This window comes from Physeter macrocephalus, chromosome 20 (genome assembly GCF_002837175.3).
Source record: "Physeter macrocephalus isolate SW-GA chromosome 20, ASM283717v5, whole genome shotgun sequence".
NCBI lineage: Eukaryota > Metazoa > Chordata > Mammalia > Artiodactyla > Physeteridae > Physeter > Physeter macrocephalus.
The window spans coordinates 20006326-20034030 of NC_041233.1; the positions used below are offsets into that span (position 1 = coordinate 20006326).

General features: G+C 35.2%; 1 protein-coding gene across 9 annotated transcripts in view; it reads right to left on the reverse strand.

The window, feature by feature from the left end:
• The window catches only part of CTNNA3 (catenin alpha 3), a 1750900-nt gene that overhangs the window by 1548182 nt on the left and 175013 nt on the right, over positions 1-27705 (reverse strand). For all 9 annotated transcript variants that reach the window (XM_028481840.2, XM_028481834.2, XM_028481839.2 and 6 more), the window contains one exon: positions 12647-12766. In XM_028481840.2, the coding sequence (XP_028337641.1) occupies positions 12647-12766 (120 nt within the window). The remainder of the gene's footprint in view (positions 1-12646; positions 12767-27705) is intronic.

Sequence of the window (27705 nt, forward strand, 5' to 3'; positions counted from 1 at the left end):
TTATTCCTACAGAGTGTCAAATAGGCAGTTTCTCCTAACATTTCAATCTTTCTGTCAATAATCTATAAATGAACAGTTATGTGCACTAGAAGTCCCCTGTTATTTTGTGAATAATTATCATCTATTTTTTTTATTAAAGTAAAATGTTGCATAGTATGTTTCCTACATCAGAGCACCCTAGTAGAAAATGTTTACATAAGGCTTGGAAGAGTCTATCCTCTTTCCATAAACTCACTTTCTTTACAATTCTATTATTTTTTTACAACTCTTTCTAGTAGAAAATGGTTTCCATGCATAAAGAACACAGCTTTTATCTTGCTAGGTGACAAACTCATATATGCCTTTTTATTTTCAACAGACTAGCCTCACACACCGGTAGGGCTTTTATTCATGAATATATGGCTTGTGTTAGTGCTTAGGAGGAAGATAAATTTTAAAAAATAGTAAAGTACTTTCTGCCTTAATTGAAGCCAAGTTCCAGGTTTTTATATGATTTAATATATTATCTCATTATTTAATGCATTTGCTTTTAAAAAAAAAATCCAAGCTTCCCAAAACACTGCATAATAATTTTGAGTTTCCTTTTCAGCAGGAAGTTCTTACCCCCTGTTGTTTATTCCAGCCCTGGCCTAAGAGAACCTTTTGTAAAGCCAATTTTTAGAGTATGGTTAAGTTAAGGAGAATATTCATTTAAGTGGCTAGATATGAAATGAGTCATTGTTTTGAGAACATGGTTATCTGTTATGAAAAAATTTTTAATTGCTTATGCATGATGCAATGAAATGAATTCTTAGTACCATCCTAATTCCATCAATTTTGGAATACAGTTCACAATCAGATGTAGCAAATAAGAAATGTGGATGATAATTTTCATTATTAATAATAAGCTATATATTATTCCCGGTGTCTATAATTCCTCTGATACACACATTATTTTCAGAGGACTCGTAGAGACTAATCATTTTACTTTCAACATGCAATATGTCAATCTTAACTATTTTTTATTATTCTAGAGTGTTAGTGCTCTTTTCAATTTATTAGTCTTCAAAATAAATGTTTTAATGCCAAATTTCATAAAAATAATATTATCACTCTCATCTACCTATCCTAAAAATACTCATAATTACCCATGCTCTTCAGTATCACCAAGAGTTTTTTTAGTCTACACCAAGATCTTAGATTGTGTTCACTGACCTCAGGTCTCGTACAGAACCAGATGCAGAAATACCTTAAAAATGTAGAATGATAACATCTATTCCACTTATACAAACATTCTGGAAAATTCTCATCTTCAATTTTTTTCATATTTATATCCTAGTGACATTAAGAACTTCCTAATTTTCCATAGCAGCAATGTGCACAAAAGGTTCTTACATCAAGGGTAAGAAATAAACCCTCCTGAAACTACAGAGTAACAAATTTATCAAGATATTCTCTATATCTGCAGAGCCAGATGTTTGGAGCACAAGAAAATGTACAGCCTTTGATACAAGTCTCTCAGAAGCACCACATGTTCACAAGTGCTAACTTATCATACATTACTTAATACAGAATCTAATTTGCTTCCTTCCCTTCATAAACACCCTACTGCTGGTATACTTTTATTTTCTCTTTCAGGGATCCAATTCTAGCCCATTATTTTAGCATTAAAAAAAGGTCAAATACCTTAAGTATCTTAAGCCAGGAGTCATGTACTCCCTGTTTTCAAGAAAAAATATTTCCTGATAGATTTCAAAGATATTCCAAAAGATAATTTCTTCTAAGTTCGAAACAAAGTGCAGGTACACTTAGTTCATTTACTTCAGCTTGGTCTTTACATTTAATGTTGCTCATGTCCTAAGTAAAATAAACATCATTCCCCAGTTGTCATTTTGAACTTAAGTGTGTCTACTCTTACTATATAATACAGACATGTTTTTATTAGAGTGAGCAAGAGGCAAGCTAAAAGTTTCCATCCACTTTTTCTCAATAAATGCACACTGCTGCTTGCCAAAACTTTTCTTTATTCACATGATACAGTATCACACCCCCAGGACTTGCTGCTCTGATCCAAAGTGAGAAATGGTGCCTTAATCCTGAAAAACTGAGCTTTGAACTTAGACTCAAAAACTGACAAAAAAGCCCCAAAGCTTGGATATTTTCCAAAGTAATTTACCACATTTCATTTCTCTAAATTCACAGATGATGATTATCAAAATTGTCAAAAGTATCCTAACTATTCCTTAATGAAGCCGGGGAAATGACCTAAACTCAATCAACTTTGGTTTTACAAATATAAATTTAAGATGAAGACATAAATGTATAACTATCTGCAATGAAACATTTGGTGGACCATTCATTCTGCACCAATCAAAGTACCAAGAGAGGCTTCAGTAACTCCCAATGTTTGGGTGGAGAGCTTAGCACAATAGAGATAAACACCAATATCTAAATCATAATGAGGAAATACTATAATTTCTTCACTAAGCAAAAAGTAAGTTTACAACAAAATACGTAAGTTAAATTCAGAGCACAGAAAAGGTCCTCAAAATAATGAAAACAGTTTAATCCCCTAATCTATCAACCAGCATCATACTTGGAAAACCAACCCAGGTCAGCTGTTGATGCTGTATGGATGCAGCCACAGATCATTACCTACTTAATTGTGTATATATCTAATAGGCTCATATAGCTCCTTTGGAACAAAGATTTTATAATGGAATAGATGATAAATACTTAGCTATGGCACAACCAAATGCTATAATAATAAAAGCAGCATTTATATAGAGAATATTAGCATGTATTAATGCTGTACACTACAATAGAGAAAAAATTAGATTCATAAAAATACAGTTAAGGGAAGAATACAATGTAAATTATAGGTTGATTGTGGCATCTTGCTAAAATCCCCTAAGTGATACTGTAAATATTAATAAGCAAAATATGGTTAACTTGATCAATGAATATGTGTCAGCTGCCCATAGAAGAAAAGCTATTTAATTGCAAAAATTCAAAGATATCCCATCTAAAATGTAATATGACTTTGAAGAATATTAACTAGGCTAATTTTTTTTTTTGTCATTTGAAACCAGAGTGCATGGAAGAAAACCTATATAGGTACATAGCCTTTTAAATCACTGAGCAAAATGTGGAGCAAGCCAGCAATGCTGCTCCACCTTCTGGTGATACTTCCCCTCACCTAGATGTATTTCAGCATGTGCTTCTACTGCTGTCACATTTGGAGCATGAGAAATATAAAAGCTGACTAGCTTCCTCCTAAATAGCAACTTGAAACTATCCAAATATGGTATTTTAGAGAGCAAAACTTGAGTACGCTTTTAAAAAATAAAGGAAAAACTGAATTTCTCATTACATATTAAACTAGCCGCAGGCAATCAACCCCTTACAAACAAACAGCTTAACATCTACAAAAGGCTGCATGATTGGTGGGTGCATGTTAAATCTCTGCCGTCAGCAGAACTGTTGGCCTCATCTAAGCAGCATCAACACTTCCTTTGAATTTTAGCCAGTAGCGCTCTAGGCATGTTCCCGGCACTACTATTAACATGGAGAGCTGTAGCTGTAGCAGTAATCTTTTCGCCTGACAAGGACACAGTAACAATCACTGTGATGCTTTCTGATTGTATACTCAGGTAGAGACACACAACTTGGATACACAAATTTAATAAGAATGTGTTTGAGACTTTAATTTTCAACAGTTGTATAGTAAGTATGTGACCAAGCTTGCTTTTCTGGAACAAATGCTGCTGAGTCAATACCAGCTGGTCCCATGGTCAGTTTGGCCAAGTCACAATGAACACTGCAGTGTTCAAATACTATTGATACATTCTCACTCTTCTTCAGCTTCCTGTACCTTAGACTCAGTTGCTCTCATATTCAGTCTTTCACTTGTAGCAAAAATACACAAAGGACAACTTCAACAACTACTGAAATATGTAATCTATAAAATCACAATACATACGTGCATAACATGTCTTTTCACATGACAGTGAAACATCAAAATAAACTATATAAAATTTGTGATAAAGGATATTATTGTAGGCTAGCAATATCTTCTATGTCCAAACATAGATACAAATCTTACTACTGGATCATAATTCAAATCTAAAATATTTATTAAGTACTTACTATGTTCCAGGGACTATATTAGGCTCTTGAGACACAACTGGAAACAATGCTCTCCTGCAATTTATTATTAAAACTCCTTTGATACTTGAAGTATGATCCATGGACCATGAACATCAGCATCATTGAGGAACCTGTTTGACTCTCCAGTCTCAATTCAAATCTATTGAATCAAAATTTGTATTTTAACAAAATTCCCCTTGTTATTTGTATGCATATTTAAGTTTAGGAAGCACTGGTTTAGAGGGCACAGGATCTAGAAATTGCTGAAGAAATGCAAATTCCTATACAATAGAAAACAACAAAATGATGTTTTCTGTATTATTTGTGTATCCATGTATTGAAGTGGTTGAACCAGGTGATGCATATAATTTCTACCTCTTCTAAAATGTTGTAATATTATTGCATTGTCTTTTCATTTTAAAAAATGGCACTACTGAATGATCTCCATTTATAGTCATCTCAGTGTCTAATACAGCTTATACATATATATGGATGTTATAAGCATCTATAGTTACATTCAGAATACAAACCAGAGATACCAAAGAATCAGTATACAACTGGCTGACTTATGCTAAACGACTCAGAAAAGAACCAAAGAAAATATCACCTCCTGTTATCGTCCCAGCTCTACCACTAGCAAAGTGTATAGCCTCATAAAAGACAGCTAATCTCCTTGGGTCTCATTTTTCTTCACACCTAAAATAAACAGTTGAGTTAGATGAATTCTAAAGGCTCCTTAGTTTAAGGTTCACTGATTCTTCTATATCTTCTTTAGTTTTCATCTTAAACCACCAGAGGTCATAATCCTAGTAGTAAAAAGTTATCTGATTTGTACACAAAGTTCACTTTCAAGCTATAAAACCGACTAGCGAAGATATCATTTTCAGAGTTAACTCTTTTAGAACTTTAATTTCTCATCAATACCAACTGACAATCTTATGAACTCGTATGTCAATATAAGACATGCACAAATAACTGCCACATTGATGCAAACACTAAAGTTTTTTACCACTTCTAAAATTCCTACCAGCATTGTAAGTTTTGAAAACAAGCCATGACAAAGAATTAACTATTTCAATGAGCATACCCCACTACAAAGTAGCTATAAGCTCCCCATAAGATAAACTATCATATAGCAAACAACATTGTAAAAAAATTAATAAATCTCTTCTGGTGCATGAAAATCAGCTAGTACGTGCCTGATTCAACAACTTTCTACCTAACTGCCACATCAGCATTGTAAGTTTTTTTTTTTTTCTTTTTTTTTTTTTTTAAACATCTTTATTGGAGTATAACTGTTTTACAGAAAACAAGCCATGACAAAGAATTAACTATTTCAATGAGCATACCCCACTACAAAGTAGCTATAAGCTCCCCATAAGATAAACTATCATATAGCAAACAACATTGTAAAAAAATTAATAAATCTCTTCTGGTGCATGAAAATCAGCTAGTACGTGCCTGATTCAACAACTTTCTACCTAACTGCCACCAATAAACGAAACCCTTGAGACAACAGATGGACATAAAATAACAAACCTTAGAACTTAAAAGATTTCTCTGTAATGTTTTTACTTTACTAATTTAATAGAATACACTTACTTGTCATGACTATTAACTATATCCAATGTGGAAATCAAACTTTAGAAGGAGAACAAATATATAATATGCATCATTTTGATTATTTGTTTTTAAATAAAGGGTGAGGTTCTTATATAAAAATCCATAAGGTTTTTTAACTTCGGACTATAACTATAGAAAAAGAAATCACCCTATAAAGGCCTGTAGTTTATGAAGGAGTAAAAATGGATGAATGGTTATTGCAATAAGCTAGAAATTAGGAAATGTGAATATTAATTCTGAATCTGCTACTGACTCGGAATGACCTTGAATGATGTATCCAACCTTCGCTCTGTCTGTATCAGAAAACTGAAGAATAAATATAATGCCATCTCTTTCTTTTTCCTGCGAGACAAACAATTGCATGCAATTGAATAAAAATGGAACTGCACATGCAGTGGACAGAATAAAGCACATTTGGGTTGGCTTGAAATTTATTGTAGCACACTATATTATAATCCAGCATTTTTTAAATCTGTGTAATTTTTAAACAATGTATGAAATGCTTTGGGATCTTCAGAAACAGTTTTATAAATGGCATAAATAATCATTTTACTTGACTGGGCAAATAAGAAACAATACCATCTAAGATAGACATGAATATTTTAATGCAGCAGTCTTTGGTTCACTTACTCTTAAAAGGAATAATTCAATCAGAACTCTTTCAAGAGAGTTGGATTAATTACAGAATAAGGAAGGGAAGGCTCTTCTCCCAATTGAGCTATTAACATATTTCATCTAACAAACGCCACTGAAGTGAATCTATTCTTATAGAACTATCATTCTAGAAGTTTAGCACCTTACCATAACACTCATTCAGCCCCCAATTATACTCTTCTTTAGACTGCAGCTAAATAATCCCAGATGCATATGTACTTTATTTTTAAAGGTCTTAAGTAAAATATACGTACAACTTCTAGTTTATTGTTAATGTAAATGGAAGTTAGTTCTCCCTTACACTGTACTTACAGGCAAACAACTCCCAGTGCAATATCACTGTATATCCCTTTATCCTAGATGATTCATAACATTTTTTACAAAAAATGTTATAAAGTCTTGCTATAAGTCTTTACATGGTTAAAGACTATTACTTGAAATCATCAACTTCTCTACTCTTTGTTTTATAGCACAAAAACAGCAAGCCTAACAACCATCCATTTTGTTTTGCTAAGCGTTGATTTCACAGGAGTCCTACATTGCTGTATTGTGTCGCTCAGAGTTCTTGAGTTCCAGAGCAAGCTTAGGATTCTTTTCCATGTGGTCAGTCATTATCCACCTAGAATTTTATTTCTCAATGCAAGGTGTTAACCTGCAGTCATTCTTACTGAATAAAATTCATCTGATTTATTTCTATTTTTCTTCATTGATCCTTTATATACTGATTCCTTTATGTATTTTGAAGGATTTAAAGCATATATGTACTTTACACTTTATATATTGTTTTCTCAAAACAGGTTATAAGTTAGGTATTATTTTCCTAACATTTTAAAACAAAAAGCTGCAGTGCCTAAAGCAGTACAAATAATCTAACAAGATTTGATTGACTGCAAAGCCCACACTCTAACCTGCACTACATGGATCTTCAATAAGTGTGTAACAGTCAGATGCTAAATTGTACAACATGGATAAAAGCTAAGAATGGCAAAGAAGGAAGAGTTTACATACTGATTGGAAGCCATACGATAAAGTATCGTGAGGGAGGCTAGACTTCAGTTTAGCTTTAAAGAAAGATTAGTAGTTAAATAGGTAAATAGAAAAGGGCTAGATATCCTAAATATCAAGTTTATGAACCTTGTGAAAAGTTCAGAAGGCAAGAATAGCATGCCATGATCAGGGAGACAAGAGGGAGATCAGGGATTGTGATACATTGAAACATGGATGTATATCTGAGGTATGATATTTTAATTTTACATATTTTCAATCAGTGTGTAAATGTGCTTCAGTCTACATAACGCTCAACTCAATAATGTCAAATTTAATTCATACCAAAGGACTTTAGGAGTTTCTGAAAACAGGCTGTGTCTTATAATGCTATTACTTTATACACTTCTTAATACTTATAAGAGCATTATAAGAATAGTAGAAAGGAATAAAATTAGAGTCTAGAATATCAAACTTTATTTTATTTTATTCCAGAAAAACAAAGCTCCAAGGAAATCTCTTGATTTATAAACTCTCAAATTAATACATAAACCTGGGCTCTATATAATAGCTGCAGCTTGCTATTACCATTCCTATGTATAATCAACCTGGAGGATAAAAACCAAACAGTCTAAGCAAATAAACTCTAAGACTGCATTTTCAGATGTAGTAAAAACTGAAAAAGTCTCCAGATTCTTGGTAATATGGCTTTGTCATCCATTTACTTCAGATGGCTTCATCCTGAGAATCCCACCACCTCATCTATCACAGCCTTCTCTCACCTTTTCCAACCAAAGCTATTTTTAACATTAGTCTTTTTGACATTAGGAAAATGGAGAAATGCTTGTACCCCAAACTAAAATATAGCCCAAGGAATAGTTGAAGTGTAAGCACTCACTCTTTAAAAGACAAACAAACAGGAAAGAAGCAGGAGCAGGAGCAGAAAAAAGGGAAGGGAAGGGAAGGGAAGGGAAGGGAAGGGAAGGGAAGGGAAGGGAAGGGAGGGGAGGGGAGGGGAGGGGAAGGGAGGGAAGGTGTATTTTTCCAAGGGAGATATAACACAATATCTCTGAGAGAGGGGAGGGGAGGGGAGGGGAGGCTAAGCTTACACCTAGGAGAGAAAGCACAATAACCCGCCCCCACCAACCCTCAAAAAAAGTAAAAGAATAAAGTATTCCAGGCATATATGTGGCCTAGGGAAAGAAATCTCTCAAAATGATGTTTAAAATGTCATAGAAAGGGACAGAAAATAAAATCTAATGAAAGAGTCCAAGAAAATAATTATAGTCAGTTTATTGGGCATCCCTAATTCATAGCTAAGGTAATATTGATATTTTGTGTTTGTTTAAAGAAATAGATGTAAAATGAAATATGTCAGGAGAAAACCTAAATAATACATAAGGCAAGGAGCAATCTGTCAACGTTTAGCATCCAGGAAGCCTCAGGGTTAATACCCTTCTGAATTTTAAAAGTGCAGTAGGGGGCTTCCCTGGTGGCACAGTGGTTAAGAGTCCGCCTGCCGATGCAGGGGACACGGGTTCGTGCCCCGGTCCGGGAGGATCCCACATGCCGCAGAGCGGCTGGGCCCGTGAGCCATGGCCGCTGAGCCTGCGCGTCCAGAGCCTGTGCTCCGCAACGGGAGAGGCCACAACAGTGAGAGGCCCGCGTACCACAAAAAAAAAAAAAAAGTAAGTACAGTGGGGCTTCTCTAGTGGCACAGTGGTTAAGAATCCGCCTGCCAACGCAGGAGACACAGGTTCAAGCCCTGGTCCGGGAAGATCCCACATGCCACGGAGCAACTAAGCCCGTGCGCCACAACTACTGAGCCTGCGCTCTAGAGCCCACGAGCCACAACTACTGAAGCCCACGTGCCTACAGCCCGTGCTCCGCAACAAGAGAAGCCACCGCAATGAGAAGCCTGCGCACCACAATGAAGAGCAGCCCCCGCTCGCCGCAACTAGAGAAAGCCCACGCACAGCAACAAAGACAACGCAGCCAAAAATCAATAAATAAAATATATTTTTTAATTATAAAAAAAAAGTACAGTTAAACACATCAATTAATTGCCTATAATCTGAGGCTAAAACTTTTGGCATGCTTCCTTGTTCACAGCAATAACAGCACCAACAAGTATTTATTGAGTATTAGCCATGGGTCAGATACTGCTGTGAGCAGAGCATACAGCATTGAAGGTGACAGACAAGGCCCTGTCCTTACAGAGCTTAAGTTCTGTCACAAAGAGAAATGATAAATATGGTTGGACGAGGGAACAAAGCATGACTAATTCTCTGGTACAAAGCATCCTGCCTTATAAGGCAGAAGCTTTCTTGCTGAATGGCAATTTTACAGAGACCTAAATCTTTTCCGGTAGGAGAAACTTACTAATGTGTGTTTATAGGTTTGGGGGACTTTACAGAGGGTAGGATAGGACATAAAAGACAAATCCCACCAAGTCAGAGAAAAGGTAATGTTCTGACTCTTTAAACCCTGCCCATCCAGGAAACACAACAATTCCTCTGTGGCTTTGGTACAGAAGAACTTGGTTAATATTACAAATTTCTAGGAAGCTTTGCTACATTTGGAAGCTAATGGGAAACAAAGTTTGTCTTTCTCTTCTCTGCCACCTCCCTCATTCACTATGTCTTCTTGTAATCATCTTTTTTTCCCTTTCCCTATTTTGAGATTTTTTTAATTCTTCAAAAATCAATGCTTTAACTTACTAAATGCATATAGTATAAAACCAAATATAGTTTAATTTCCCTCACTTTATCCCTCTTATCTTATCCCTGTAAGTCCCTTTCCCTCTTTTTACCACTCTTTGGTCCCTGACTTTCTTTCTACTCTACCATCCTTTTTCTGACCATTTCACTCTAATTCCCCTTCCATCTTTTCCAGGTAGAAAAAATGATCACTAGATACAGGGAAAAGCAGAATCAAGTAAAACAAAGGGTTGACAGTATTCTATGTATGCAGGTAAGTCTGTTTCACAAGAATTTGTCCTTTTGAGTTTAAAAAAATTGCCTTGTGTGAATAAATTTCACTAGAACTAGGGTTACTAGATATAACACTCAAAGATTGTAAACATAAAGTTTTATACATTTTCTTAGCTGTCTGAAGATATTCTTTCAAAAATTCTTTTGTGTTTTTGTATATACTGAACAATTTGCATGAGAGAAAGAGAGGAGGAGAGAGTTGCTCCTGTCTCTGCCTCTCCTCAGATGCCCATTTTCAAATGTCTCTTTAAGCCCCATGTCTGTCCTATCCTAAAATTGTCTTCATACTGCATGCCTAGAACGCCTCAGTTTACTATCCCCCCAGCCTGGCTCCCTGCAGGGATATTGGAGAAAGCCCAGTTTTGGAGTCAGACTGATACCTATTTGAAGCTCAGCTTTACTTGCCTAGTGACTTTAGGCAAGTTACTTAACTCTCTTAACAGTTTCCTCATCTGTAAAATGGTGCTCATAAAACCAACCTTATTATATTGTCACAAATATTTAATGATCTAATCCATAAATGTTCTAATCACACTATGTGGCAGACAGCTGTCATTTAATACATAGAATATAAGATTTATATATGCATAAACATACGTATACATATATAAATAACGAGGTGCCCATCTTTCTCTCACATACACATGCAATTTACCGTCTGTCCTCAATGCCATTCTCCCAGAGTTATGCCCTTTTGCCCTTGAAGCATTCACATTTTTCCAAATTCCCAATTAGCTAATGTAAGAATCTAATCACTGAAAATGTGCTAATGAGAAAGGATAAGAGAAGAGGACAGTGACTACTGCCTGCCAACTCAAATACCCACCAGTGGTATAACATGGCTCTTGGAAACAAAACTGTACTAAAAACTACATAGGCCAGAGCAGTGACTCACAGTGTGAATTTTAAGCAGCATCATTTGGGAGCTTACTGTAGTAGCTCTCAGTAACTGTGACTGCTTCTGTTACATGTGCTAATATCCAGGCCTTCGCTAATATAAAATGAATAAATAAAACAAATGGATATTGTGTCCTTTTTCATATAAGTTAAAGTATGTGCAAAGATATTGCATTTGCCCCAGAACACTCTACAAAACAAATATAACTCCTAGGAAAATAAGATCATGAGAAGGTTAAATGCCCACGTAATGTCTATTATAAAGCCAAGCCTAGAACACAATTCTCTTTTCAAGTCACTATTTCTAGAGCACACCATGTTGACTTCATGAGGTTTAACTAAATAAAGGAAGTACTGCTTTGAAATCCCCCTTCCAAAAGATCCAAAATTTGTAAATTAGGCAATGTCAAGAGAGTTACACCCTTTGCCACACTAACAGAAAACAGTCGTAAGTAATGGACTCGGTGCCCGGCCATGGGAGTCAGCCACTTAGTCATTTTTCTAGATGCTATCCATCATTGAGCACATTCCCGAATTTCATGGAACCTAATTTAAACATCTAACTGGTTGTTCTGATCGGAATAAACATTCAGCCCCAGTAAAAGCTTGATGATCCTGACACCTAGTGGCTGTGAAGAAACTGGAAAAGATCCAGTTTGGGAAAAGTAGCTACCTACTATGGCAGTATCTTGCAAACACACAGAACTTAATGATTATTAATATTATAAAATATGAACTCTAAAAGCAACCCTATAAAAGTCTATTTTGGCTCTGGATTTATCTTGTGGTCTATAAAAAGAGGCTAAAAGACGTGCACTTGGAAAGCATGTTTCCCTTTAACCTTACACATTTAGCAAATTTTTACTAATCTTCAGAGGTCAAACAAGAAAACTAAAGCTAAACTAAAAAAAAAAAAACCAACTATTTGGCATATTTATGACTCCTTTATTTAAGCTTGTATGTACATCCACATCCTTTTCTTGGTCTTGAGGTGGTTTTTCTCCTCACGTATCCCCCTGTCAAATATAAAAGCCACCTGTTCAAGCCACATAGAGGTTCCCTTTATGCCACTAAGGCATCCTTAGTCAAAGGGTAGTTGAACCTTCACAAACCAGCAGGAGATTTCTTTCAAAGAGGTATAAGGACACTCGTGGAAACCCCCAAAGTGCACATATAATAGCAAGGACAACGTTGAATGCCGCAGGAAGCCGTGTGAACACGGCAGGTCAGCACCATACAGCACAACTTATTTCTGCCCTAAACATTAGAAGATAAGTCTCCCCAGACCCACCTGAGCCTCTGACAGGCAGGAAGGCGAGAAGACTAAAGTGTTCGTATCGTCCACCAAGGACAGCTCTAAATCCTACCTGCTGACGTTTGAAGGCTAAATAGTCCAGATTTTCCAGCTCCTTCCCAAGCTTCTGGTAAGTTTTCTGGAGGTCAGATTTGTTGGAAACATTTTTAAGAGACTCAAATGTCCTCTGAAACTGAAATCGAAAACAAAAGTAAATCATTAGGATAGCAGCATATTTTTCTCAAATTCCTAACTAGTAATACAGACAAATAGTCAATACTGAGCCTCAGTTTCTCCCATTCATAATACAGAGGTAACAGAAGCTAGCTAATTGCCTTTCAATTTAATAGTTAGGCACAGTTATACAGAATTAGAAACTATGTGCTAAGTACAAGCAACACTACTGCATGAATGAGAAGCCTGTTTAGTCCTCATTCTAACAAAAGAACATACTGCATTAAAAAAAATTTTTCTTTAACTCTTCATGTCTTAGGATACACTGCTACTACTCCTAAAGAAAAAAATTGCAATGAATATATAATTTCAAATCATAATGAGAAAGTATTAAAAAGAGCTCTCACATCCCAATCATGAAAACAGATTTATATAAAGGTAGCCACTTGCCTCTATAGAAACATTTATGCAGAATAGGCACCCAGCAAACTTCAGCCAGGAAGATCTCTCAGATCTTATATTTTGAGAAGAAAGGAAAACAAATGTCTTGATGATCGAAGCATATGTAGCATGTTCAGCAAACATTTATTCATTTCTGCTCTATAACGGACATGAGTTAATGAAATCAGTTCTGCTGAATCAGAATGCTCCATTCATTTTTAAGTCAGATACTAGATAAACACAAAGAAGACAAATTGCAGTGTATCACAGAATATTGTTCTGCTACTGATAATTAATTAAGCAAAAGGAGCTCACAAGAAATTGAATTCTTGGTTTATTTTAGTAAATTAGAGCACACTTTAGAGGATTAGTGATTGAAAATGTCAAGTAATATTTGCAAGACATTTGCATCTGGTCTTTCTTTATGTCATTTATTTCCCATATTCTCAATGTGTGCCATTAAATAGAATTCTACAGATAGAGACTTCACCATCTTAAACACACCAGAATTCCACTGACTATGATGCTACGAGACAGGCTAATAAGATTTTATAGAATATAATTAAGTTTCCAGGAAAATGATTTGACCCTTACTATTTCAAACTCCATGGAATAAGTCATATTATAATGGCATTCTACTGAATTAAATCCTCAATTTCATGAAAGCAACATGTTTATCTCAATCCAAGGTGACAGAGGAAAAAGAAATAGGAAATAATAGTGCTAAACTTTCACAGCAGGACAATAAATTAAATTCAACAATCTTTTAGAGCCTACTATGCACAAGGCACTATGAAGATAAAACATACTTCCTGCCCTAAAGTAACTTATAGACTACCAGGGAAATTAGACATGAAACTCAGAAATGGGAAAGATACTGAGACATTTACTGAGTGCCTGCTCAGTGCCAGGTACTTTATCCTTTCCAATTTAATCCTCACAAGAACCACAGGAGTTCCTATTTGTCTTCCCATTCTACAAGTAAACTGAGACTCAGAAAGCTTGAACCATTTTTTTTTCAATAATACATAATTTTAATTCATAAAAATGATACATTCCTTACATTCCTTAATTTTTCTTTCACCCAGCCTTTTCTCCTAATCTGGCTTTGCCCAGGTTCTCCTGAGAACCACAAAACCTTATATTAGGCCAAATGTTCCCTTTTTTCCACTTTTATTGATATAATTGACATACAGCACTGTATAACCTAAGGTGTGCAGCATAATGATTTGATTTACATACATCACAAAATGATTATCACAATAAGTTTAGTGAACATCCATTATCTCATATAGATACTTTTGTAAGAAACTATTTTCTATTTCTTTTTAAAGAAATATAAAAAAATATTATTTCCTTGTGATGAGAACACTTCAAATTTACTCTTAACTTTCATATATGACATACAACATTGTTAAATGTATTTATCATGTTGTACATCAGATTTCTAGTACTTATTTACCTTATAACTGGAAGTTTGTACCTTTTGACCGCCTTTATCCAATTCCCTCTCCCACCACACCCCGCCTCTGGTAATCACAAATTTGATCCCTCTTTCTACGCGTTTTTTTTGGTGGTTCAGTTGTTTGTTTTTGAAGTATAACTGACCTATCTTAGTTCCTGGTATACAACATAGTGATTCGATATGTCTATACATTTCAAAATGGAACTGGGTTTTTACTATAATGTTGATGCTTTTTCTACTCTACCATTAACTTTAACACATGGCAAAGTAGTAAAAGGAGTGCAAAAAAGGAGATAAAAGTAACATGTGGTGGGAATTCCCTGGCCGTCCAGTGGTTAAGATGCCACACTTCCAATGCAGAGGGCATGGGTTTGATCCCTGGTCAGGGAACTAAGATCCTTAATGCTGCAAGGCATGGCCAAAAAAAAAAAAAAGTAACATGGTGAAATATTAAAAAAAAAAACACTGATACTGACAGAGAGACTCAGGTCATATAGAAGACATGAGGGAATTTGAGTTGGGCCTCATAGGAGTTTTCAGAGCCTTAAATGGGAACTGGTTCTACCCATCAGTTTAAACAGCCAAAGTCTGTTCATTTTCCCCCTTTTGTAGCATAGTAAACAACTTTCTTTTAACATAATTTTAATGACCTTTATATAAACTATTTATCATGTTGTATGATCATTTCTGTGCCTTGCCCACTTCTTGGTCCCTTCTCACTATGTTCAAATCAAACTAATACCAGATCTGAGATTCTAAACAATTTAAGTAATTTTATATATAAATTAACATAAGCTATTTTACCAATCAACCTGTTTAATTCTAAAGCATTCTTCATCCCCTGCATCTTGTCTTCCCTAAGAAATATTAGCTCTATTTCTTAACTATTTCTTCTTCACATTTATCTCTGTGAATTTTATACAACACCAAATAGGAATTTTAGGGTAAACATATTTTCAAGACTTCAAAATAAGAAACATGAAAACCAATACTTCCAGGTAATATGTCCATGGCCAAAGAAAAAAGGGAGAAAATCCAATAATCATACATTCCCACAAGATGTTTTCATTAAACATCAGAGTTTGCATAATGTGGAGATTTAAGCTTGAACTTTCATTATCAGGACTTACATCCTCCATTTATTGATACTAAATAGTTCCAAGTACTCAAACTATGATGATTCATTCATTTAAGTACATTTTTTCACTTAAAACAACAAATAATTGTCAAGGAGAGGTCATATAAAATCTATAATATAACTTTAAGCTAGATCCCTATCAAACACATCCCATTCCCATCTGCTCACATATACACTTAAAGATGCTAAAGAGTAAAAGCAATAATTTTACCTTGCACGTGCAACTGAAGTACAGAAGACAAAAATAAGACAAAGGTTAAGGTGAGATTTATATTTTACTTAAGAGATTTAATGTTGCCTTGATTTGAAAATTTTTTATTCCAATAGGCCACTGTGCTTGATAATTGAAACAGACCTCTTGAGATTTTCTACATTAGTTTAGTGCACTGTAGTCTCATTATATTGACTGTTTCTCAAAATAAATGACCTCTCAGTTGAAGTTGGGAAAGGAAGCACAAACAATCTAAGAGATTTTAATATTTCTGGATTTTACCTGTTCAAAGTTTTTAGTGGGAATTTTTTTTTATGTTGACGGTAGGAGTTTATTAATTTATTTATTTATTTTTGCTGTGTTGGGTCTTCGTTTCTGTGCGAGGGTTTCTCTAGTTGTGGCAAGCGGGGGCCACTCTTCATCGCGGTGTGTGGGCCTCTCACTTATCGCGGCCTCTCTTGTTGCAGAGCACAGGCTCCAGACACGCAGGCTCTGTAGTTGTGGCACACGGGCCCAGTTGCTCTGCAGCATGTGGGATCCTCCCAGACCAGGGCTCGAACCCGTGTCCCCTGCATTGGCAGGCAGATTCTCAACCACTGCACCACCAGGGAAGCCTCTAGTGGGAATTTTAAATGAACCAAAACCCCAAAATAATTTGTTGAACATTGAGTTTATCCTGTGTTAATATTTTTAACTCATTGCAAACCAAATTCAAACTTTAAAAAAAAAGCCCAATGAATAAATTTGAATCCAAAACAAACCTAGGTATGTTCTAAAAATGTCAAAACTGAATATAAAAACCATCTCCGTACTGATAAAGAAATCCAAATTCTGTCCTATTTGACTACCTTACCAAATTTCACACACAACAGACGAGAATAATAAGATGCAAACAGTATCTCTAAGCCCAAACAGTAAGTATTGTATACCATAAAAGTAAGCAATGTAAACACACCCAGAGTGTTTTCTTTTTTTTAATTTATTTGTTTGTTTATTTATTTATTTATTTTTGGCTGCGTTGGGTCTTTGTTGCTGCACTTGGGCTTTCTCTAGTTGCGGTGAGCGGGGGCTACTCTTCATTGCAGTGTGCAGGCTTCTCATTGCGGTGGCTTCTCTTGTTGTGGAGCACGGGCTCTAGGCACACGGGCTTCAGTAGTTGTGGCATGTGGGCTCAGTAGTTGTGGCTCGCAGGCTCTAGAGCGCAGGCTCAGTAGTTGTTGCACACGGGCTTAGTTGCTTTGTGACATGTGGGATCTTCCCAGACCAGGGCTCGAACCAATGTCCCCTGCATTGGCAGGCGGTTTCTTAACCACTGCGCCACCAAAGAAGTCCCAAAAATAGTAATAATAGTAATCCACAAAATAATACAACAGAGACCATGACTGCTCATGTCCCATTAAAATAACTGAAAATCTGCTTTGCAGAAAAGAGAAGCATGAGTAAGGCAGAAAAGAAAATATCTAGTTTGACTCAGCATTCCCTCTTCCCAAATACATTTTCCTCCTTTTCCTGACAACATGTTTTGAAATAAATCTAAGCCAATGTTCTATACAAACTACACATTCAATGAGTTCATGAAAATTATGTAGATTCATGGAGTAATTTGAGAAAGAGGACAAGAAGAAACCAGCTGAAGCAGCAGGAAAAAAATGCAGCCAGGGCTCTGGCAAGTAAAGTTTCCCTGGCACTCACTGCCAATGCCCTGGCTTCCTCTTGTAGTCATATCAATACAATAATTCCACAGCTCCAGCAGCCTACTAATTCCCATAATGAAAAAATATTGAGTATCATTGCTCCAAAAGAATAGCCAGCTCAACAGTTGTCATTTTTCCTTATTTAATATTTTGTGCATTTGTACAAGGTACCAGATGTTACCTATAACATAAAAAAAAAATTCCATACTCACAGCATTATATATACAAAAGAGTATCCTATAAGTACCTGATTGAAAGCACTGAATCACCAAGTGTGATCTTAGTGTCCCTAAAATGTCAGTGTGAAACAGTGCCAAAAGATTCTGGAAACTAAAGCAGATGGAAGGAATGAGCAAAGACTAAATATTAATGCTCTATCAATATTAATGTTTAGAGTAAAAAGAAATTGTTTTAAGCATAAGAAATGGCTAATCCACCCTACTTAAATATGGCAAATACAGAGCAACCAAAATGAAGTAATATTGAGAAAAAAATTATTTAATTTTCTGAACTCAATTCATTGACTTTCATACATATTTTCCAAATGAACTTACTGGATGATAATATCACTCATGAAAAGGAAGTTTACAGCTAAAGCTGAAAATTAAAGGACACATATCTCTCAAATGATTTTTTACTGTAAGGAATGATAACCAAAGTTAAATTAAGAACATAGAACAAAATTGGGCTTGAAATCTAAACTAGAAGTAGTCCTGTGGAGTTGAAAGTACACTGGCCTTGAAGTCTGGGTTCAAGTCCTTGTTATGCCATTTAATAATTTCATACCTTTGGACAAGTCACTACTACTCCAATTCTTGATTGTGTTACCTGTAAAATGGGAGAAATTGTCCTTGCCTGCCTGCTTTATAAGATTGCTGTGAAATCAGCTGAGGAAAAATGAAACACTTTCATTCTACAAATCTTTAACATGGGCCTGGCAACATGCCAGCCATGCAAGAAATGGAGGAAAACAAAAGAGAAATAGCTGTTGCCCTAGAAAAGCAAATAATCTAGCTTTATAGATTACTGCTTTATAAATTTTAAAGTTCCGTTAAATTGTAAGAGACCACTGTCATTAAACTCATGCCCATTCAGTAGTGAATGAGGACTGAACAAAAGAGTAATTCAATAATTATTTATTGAGCATCTCTGAGCAAGGGATTTTTGAGAGAAACAGATACACTTATTTAGATTTTTTCTTCAATATTACTACAAAACTTATTTTTATTTATTTATTTAATTCTATTTTATTATGGAAGAATACTTAACATGAGATACATGCTCCTTAAAATTTTACGTATAAAATACATTGTTGTTGTATATAGGTACAATGTTCTATATGAGATCTCTAGTTTATTCACATAGCTTAACTGAAACTTTATGTCCACTAATTCCCCAATTGTGTGTTCTTGGCACCCTTATTGAAGATCAGTGGCTGTATACACATGGATTTACTTCTGGGCTCTCCATTCTGTTCCACTGATCTACATGTCTCTCTTTATGCCAGTACCATACTGTTTTGTTTACTGCAGCTTTGTAATATTTTTGAAATAGAGTAGTGTGATGCCTCCAGCTTTGTTCTTCTTTCTCAGAATTGAGTTGGCTATTTGTGGTTTTTATGTGGTTCCATAGGAATTGTAGAGTTGTTTTTCAATTTCTGTTGTAAAAATGCCATTGGGATTTTAATAGGAATTGCTTTGAATCTGTAGATCACTTTGGGTATGGACATTTTAACAATATTAAGTCTATCAATCCATGAACATGGGATGTCTTTCCATTTGTATCTTCTTTAATTTCTTTCATCAATGTTTTATAGTTTTCAGTATCACAAGTCTTTCACCTCCTTAGTTACATTTATTCCTAGGTATTTTATTCCTTTTGGTGCTATTGTAAATGGCATTGTTTTCCTAATATCCTCTTCAGATAGTTCATCATAAGTGTATAGAAATGCAACTGATTTCTATATCCTGATTATATATCCTACAACTGTACTGAATTTGTTTATTAGTTCTACCAGTTTTTTTGGTGGAGTCTTAAGGGTTTTTTTTGTATATAATATCATCTTATCTGAAAATAGTGACAGTTTTTCTTCCTCCTTTCCAATCTGGATGCCTTTTATTTCTTTTTATTGCCTAGTTGCTATGACTAGGACTTCCAATACAATGTTGAATAAAAGTGGTGAGAGTGGGCATCCTTGTCTTTTTCCTGATCTTACAAGAAAAGTTTTCAGCTCTTCATCATTATGTATGATGTAAGCTGTGAGCTTGTCATATATGGACTTTATTATGTGCTTTCCTTCTATTCCTAGTTTGTTGAGAATTTTCATCATAAAATGATGTTGAATTTTTTTCAAACTCTTTTTCTGCATCTATTGAAATGATCATGTGATTTTTACCCTTTATTCTGTTCATGTGCTGTATCACATTGATTGATTTTCATATGTTAAACCATTCTTGTATACCACGTAAAACGCACTCGGTCATAGCATATCATCCTTTAATATGCTATTGAATTCAGTGTGTTTGTATTTTTTTGAATATTTTTGCATCTATATTAATTAGGGATATTAGCCTGTAATTTCTTTTCTTGTAGTATTCTTATCTGGCCTCATAAAATGAGTTTGAGGGTGTTCCCTCTGCTTCAGTAGTTTGGAAGAGTTTGAGAAGCACTGACATGAATTCTTCTTTAAATGTTCAGTAGAATTCACTAGTGAAGCCATCTGGTCCTGGGCTTTTCTTTGTTAGGAGGTTTTGATTATTTATTCAATCTCCCTTCTTGTTATAGGTCTGTTCAGACTTTCTATTCCTTCATGATTTAGTCTTGGTGGTAAGTTGTATGTTTCAAGGAATTTATACATTTCTTCTAGGTATTGTTCATTGGTGTATAATTATTCATAGTAGTTTTTATGATCATTCTTTATTTCTGTGGCCTCAGTTGTATAATGTCCCATATTTCATTTCTGATTTTATTTGAGTCTTCTCTCTTCTGTTCTTAGTTAGTCTAGCTAAGGTTTTTCTATTTTGTTTATCTTTTTAAAAAACCAACTCTTAGTTTTGTGGGGGGTTTTCTCATTTTCCTATTTTCTATTTCATTTATTTCTGTTCTAATGTTTGTGATTTCCTTTCTTCTTCTTTCTTCTAACTTTGAGCTTAGTTCTTCTTTTTTAGCTCTTTGAGGTATAAAGTTAACTTCTTGCTTGAGATCTTTCTTCTTTTTTAACACATTATTGACTGGGGGATTCTTGCAGAAACTAACGGCTGTGACTGGCGATTTGTTATGTAAGTGAATACTGAAACACCCACGTTTGAGTAAATATCAACAACTTATTTTGCACTTAATGTATTTATTTGAAGCTTTGTACATGTCTTACTAAAGCATTCTAATATTTCATTAGAGTGTGATAGGCAGTATAGCAGGCACCTCTGTGCAGGGGAATAGAACATCTTTTACAAACATACCGTGTTTCACTGTGCTTTCCCCTGGAAAAGCAGACTCTATCTACACTTTCTGGCTGCATTTGTCTTTTTAGCCCTGTGGTTATTATTTCCTCTAGAATATGTTCTTTTATTTTACCTGATAGTCGACAAGGTGGATCTTTGCGCAGGGCTCTTTTAGAAACACCACAAGAAGGACCAGGTGCAGGACTGCCACTACCTTCACCAGAATGGTCAGTTACCCATTCTCCAGGTATTGCTAACAAAAATTGCTTGTAAGTCATTTTATTCTGTGCATTTAGGCTACAATAAATTTTAAAGCATTGAATAAACCATTTTCGAGTTTTCTGGAGGATATTGAAGTTTGCCAGATATTGATCAGATCAATCAACTCCTTTCATATATTTATTATACTCTAATATACAAGTGGGCTTTAGTTATCTGACGGCCAGTCCTCCTATCTTCCTTTCCTGTAGATGCTATGGAGGCATCATGAATAGTTGTCACCATACAGACTAGCCTCTTGCCTTTCCAGAGAAGAAGAATCATTTCTCCCTTCCATAAGAACGCCATTTCTCCCCTCTGTAGATTTTTAGATTTCTCCTTTAATTGGTTTGGTAGACCAAAATTCCCTCTTATAGTCCCACAAACTCTGGTTTTATTTTTCAACAATATTTCAGATTTGGACACACTGTTGTAATAATTGTCTTGGTAAATATGGTACCATGAACCAAGATAAGGTTGTAGGACTGATAATATTGTTTCTTACAGTTTCTTTCCTTCACCCATGTAAATCTCAAGGCTGCATATATATCCAGTTTCACTTTCACTAACCATCCTGACCAAAATTCCATATTTTGTAAGTTTTCCAGGGTTATAGGTTTTGAATCTGAGTTGTCCTCTCCACTTTACCATTGCCTCATCAAGTAATAGCTCTCATTTGGGTATATAGATCGATTGAAATTTTGGTAGAAAATAATCCAAAAGAGGTTTAACTTTTGAAATTATGTCTGCAGGAAGTGGAGTTTCTGAGTTATCATTAAAGTGAAGAAATGTCATTATTTGTTTAAACCTTCTTCTTGTCATAATCTTTGGAAAGATAGGTGTTTCAAGTAAGGGATCAGTCGACCAATATTCTTTCCAGTGTGACTTTCTTATTTGTCCCATCAAAATTATTAATCCAAGAAACTTCTTCATGTCACTATCAGTTACATCAGTCCATTTTAAAGCCTTATCATACTTTGTATATGATTTTTCCTTCTGTTAGTAATGCAAGTTTGTTTGAGAAGCGACCAACTCGAAAAAGTCATTACCAAAAATTAATTCTGTTATTTCACTAACACTTTGCGGGTTATTACATTCAACAGTTACACCTGACACACCTGTAAAGACTTCAAATTTTCGTGAAATTTTTCGTGAAAATTCAAATTTTCAAGCCACTCTTCTGTAGAAGCAAAGGAGCATTCTCTAGCACTGTGAGTTTCATTTTCACTTACTGTATCAGAATCAGTCACTAAGGTTTTTTGTCCTTTTCTTGGTCTAATATTCACATCATCTGAATCAGAACTATATTCTGAAGAACTATAATCTTCTGAGACACTAGTATGTATGTCACCTGGACAATCAGAGAAAGTATCTGCATAAAATTCACCAAAAAATTCTTCTTCACTCAAAATTTCATGATGAGTCATTTTTTAAAATTTTACAGTAATAAACTTGCATTTATAATATACACAAGGTTAGAACAAAAACCTAACAGAGCAAAATGTGAATGATAATGACAATCATAAGTTGTATAATGAACCCCTGGTCAATTTTAAGCTCTAACAACTTCGCATGGTGATGTTAATTGTATCAGTCTCTAAAAACGTATCGATACGTCTCCGGTCAATAACGTTCAGGTAACAAAAGATGTATTAATAGGTCTCTGGTCAATAATGTGTTAATGTAAGGATTTATCTCTATGAACTTCCTCCTTAGCACTAGTTTTGCTGCATCCCATAAGTTTTGGTATATTTTCATTTTCATTTGTTTCAAGGAATTTCCTTTCTGATTCCAACTTTGACTAATGGTTCAAAAGTGTGTCATACAATTTCCACATATTTGTTAATTTTCCAGTTTTCCTTCTGCTGTCAATTTCTAGTTTCACTCCATTGTGGTAGAAAAGATCCTTGATATTATTTTAATCTTCTTAGATTTGCTAAGACTTGTTTTGTGACCTAACATGTTATCTATCCTGGAGAAAGAGCCGTGTGCATTTGAGAAGAATGTGCATTCTGCTACTGTTGGGTGAAATGTTCCATATATGTCTCTTAGGTCCATTTGGTTTATACTATTGTTCAGGTCTTCTGTTTCCCTATTGATCTTCTGTCTAGATGTTCTATCCATTTTTCAAAGTGAGGTACTGAAGACTCCTACCTATTGTATTGCTATCTATTTCTCCCTTCAGTCTGTCAATGTTTGCTTAATACATTTAGGTTCTCTAATGTTGGATGCATATATATTTATAATTGTTATATCTTCCTGGTGAATTTACACTTTCATCATTATATAATGTCCTTCTTTGTCTCTTTTGATAGTTTTTGACTTAAACTTCCCTTTGTCTAAATATAGGTCCTGCTCCCTTTTGGTTACCATTTGCATGGAATATCTTTTTCCATCCCTTTACATGCAGCCTGTATGTATCCTTAAATCTAAAGTAAGTTTCTTTGGCACAGCATACAGTTGGGTCTTGTTTTTTTAATCCAGTCAGCCACTTTGTGTCCTTTGATTGAGGAGTTTAATCCACTTACATTTAAAGTAATTATTAATAGAGAAGCATTTACTATTGCCATTTCATCAGTTACTTTTGTTAATCTCTTAGTTCTTTTTTCTGTCTTTTCCTCTCTTGCTATCTTCCTTTATGTTTTGCTGGGTTTTTTATATTGATATGCTTTGATTTCTTTGTGTATGTGAGTGAGTGTGTGTGTGTGTGTGTGTGTGTGTGTGTGTGTGTAACTTCTACTGTATATTTTGTGGTTACTTTGGGGTTTACATAAAATATAACAGTCTGTTTTAAGCAGATAACAACTTAAGTTCAGTTGCATACAAAAACTGCACTTTTACTTCTCACACACACACACTTTATGTTATTGTTCTCAAAATTTACATCTATTCATGTTGTATAATTTTACCATATTTTTAGTCATAGCTGTTTTAAATATTTTTCCTCTTAACTTTTATACTAGAATGAAAAGTGATTTACCTACCACCATTACAGTAATACAGTATTCTGTATTTGTCTATATATTTACCATTACCAGAGTTTCATACTTCCTTACGCTGTAGTGTTGCTATTTCAAATCTTTTCATTTCAACTTGAAATACTCCCTTTAGCTATTCTTGTAAGCCAGGTCTAGTGGTGATTAACTCCATCAGCTTTTGTATGGCAAACTCCTTTTTTAGTTAAAAACAAAACAAAACAAAACAAAACAAAAAACCTTCCCTGGCCTTGAGTAGTACCATGTTCACTCTGATGTTCTCTGAGCTCCACAGGCTGTGGTGCCAATAGGCCCACTGGGCTAAGCCACCAGCCAGGACCGCACAAGGGAGCTGGGACCGGATGGCAATTGCCATGGCTCTATTTGGCTCACAGTGACCACACCATAGCTTCCCAGGCCTCCCTGGCTGATGCTGCCTGTCATGCACTCTCCCTCCCTTCTCAGTACCACCCTGACAACCTTGGAGATTCTTTATTGCTCCATTTTTGAAGATCAGTTTTGCTGGGTATAGTATTCTTAGATGGCAGTTTTCTTCTTTCAGCACTGCCTCTGGTCTGCAAAGTTTCTGCTGAAAAATCCACTGATAGCCTTATAGGGGTTGCCTTGTATGTGACAAGTTGCTTTTCTCTTGTTTGTTGTTCTTCACTCCCTTTTTGTCTTTGACTTTTGACAATTTGATTACAGTAGTCTGCCCTTATTGCAGGGATACATTCCAAGACCCCCCGGGGATACGTGAAACCATGGATAGTACCAAACCACATATATACTGTTTCTTCTTATACTAACAGGCAGGTAGCATAAAAAGCATGGATACAGTGGACAAAGAGATGATTCATGTCCCAGACAGGACAGCAGGATGGCATGAGATTTCATCACACTACACAGAACAGCATACAATTTAAAACTTATGCATTGTTTATCTCTGGAATTTTCCATTTAATATTTTTGGACCACAGTTGACCATGGGTAACTGAAACCAAGGAAAGCAAAACTAAAGATAATGGCTACTACTGTATAATGTGTCCAGCATAGATTTCTTTGGGTACATGTTTTTCAGTATCTTTTGGGCTACTTAGATCTGGAAGGCCATTTCTTTCCCCAGATTTGGGGTATTACCAGCCATTATTTCCTTGAATAAGCTTCCTGGTCCTTTTTCTATCTCTCTTTTCTCCTGCTGATACTCCCATAATGTTTAATGGTATTCAATAAATCCTTTAGCTCTCTTCACTCTTCATTTGTTTCTTTTTGCTACTCTGACTAAACTATTTCCAGTGACCTATCTTCAAGTTCACTGATCCTTTTTCTGCTTGATCTAGTCTGCTGTTGAATTTTTCAGTTCAATTGTTGTGTTCTTTAGCTCCATGATTTCTGTTTTGTACTTATTATATTTTTTTTATCTCTTTGTTGAAATTCTCACTTTGTTCTTGCATTGTTCTCTTGGCCTCAGTGAGCATCTTTAAGACTGTTATTTTGAATTCTCTATCAGGTAAATCATATAACTCTGTTTCATTAGGGTCAGTTTCTGGAGATTCATCTCATTCCTTTGTTTGGAACATCTTTGCCTGATTCTTCATTTTCATTAGCTCTCTGTGTGGTGTCTACATATTCGACAAAGCAGGCACCTTTCCTAGACTTTGTGGACTGGCTTTATACAAGAGAAGACCTCCCACCAAACAGCTGGGCTTCTACCAACTCTCACTCCCTATGGAGAAACAGGCAGCTGCAGTTTTTGTCTACTTACTCTGTGCTGAGCCAGAGGGGGCAGGGAGCTGTGGTGTTTTACCAGTCTAAGCCACCCCCTCCATTTCCCCCTACCAGGTGGCTAGACTTTGATGGATCCATCAGAACTCCAAGACTGGCAAGACAAAGCCAGTTTGCTGGGGAGCCCCCTCAGAAAGGCTAGAGTGCTGGACTATGAACCAACCCCCAGGGGCAGGGACTCCAGTGAGAAGGTATCCCAAATATTCCTACTGAGACAAGACTGAACACAAACCTGATTCATCATTCAGTGAGCATTCCACCAAACCACAAGGTCTCAAAGATTTGTGAACAAAGGTTTAAGTTCACCCTATAAACCTTCCCCAGGTGACCTCATACAAACCTATTGCTTCTCCTAATGCTTACTTCTGGAGGCTTTCCAATCTTATTCGCTCCAAATATATCTTTCAATATCTAGTCTCTAATATCTAATATCTTGATTTCAGAAAGGCCTTTGAGAAAGTACTTGAGAATAAAATAAAGAAACATGGTTTATTCATTCACATGAAGCGAGTTTGAAGCTCATTTCAACAACTTTATTCAAAACGTGTTAATATTTGATTGATGTTATCTAAAATAAAGCTATATCATTAAACAATTTTTTTTTTTTTTTTTTTTTTTTTTTTTAAACAATTTTTAATAAATAAATTGTTCAAGAAATCTGAAAATGACACCAATTTGGGAAGGGAAGACAAATCAAAAGTCAAACAGATCTGGATTGATATAACAAAAAGACAACTAAGAAGATAAAATGCAATGAATATAAATATAACATCAACCTTTACATATAAAAAGATAAAACTAGTATCAGAGGAGGAAGATCTAGATTAGAGTAGTCTGAGTTCAGAGACTTGGAGGTTTTAATTGCTCACAAAATCAGTAAGAACCAACAGCATGACAAGGCTATCATAATAGGTAAGATAATACTGGACATTAAATCAGGGAGGTAACTGTCCAACTATAATATGGAATGTTCACATGAAAGCATTTGTTTTTATTTCAAGATGTTTTGATTTCAACATTTTATGGCAGTTACCTATCTAGAATATGCAAAGGAAAGGATTTACAGAGATGATTTGGGGGATTTTTGTTTATTAGATTAGCAAATTAGTAAGTCACAATTCAACCCTCTGCTGAAGAAAACTAACAAAATTTGATGAAATATAAAATAATTCATGTTAAAAACATCAAAGAGCTAACAAAACAGTGCGGAATTTCCTGATATAAGTTCCAGAAGAGGTAACATTTAGTATACAAAGATAGCCATTCACATGAGAAGACAAGACACCAAGAGCATAATAAAATGACAGCAGCACAAGCAGACACCCAGGGAGTCCAGACACTGAAGTTTTCAAAATTTAACCATAAAACAAATCTGCTTACAGTGTTAAAGTACATCAAAAAACATAAAAGCTTTTGCACAGCAAAGGAAAATATAAACAAGACCAAAAGACAACACTCAGAATAGGAGAAAATATTTGCAAATGAAGCAACTGACAAAGGATTAATCTCCAAAATGTACAAGCAGCTCATGCAGCTCAATATCAAAAAAACACA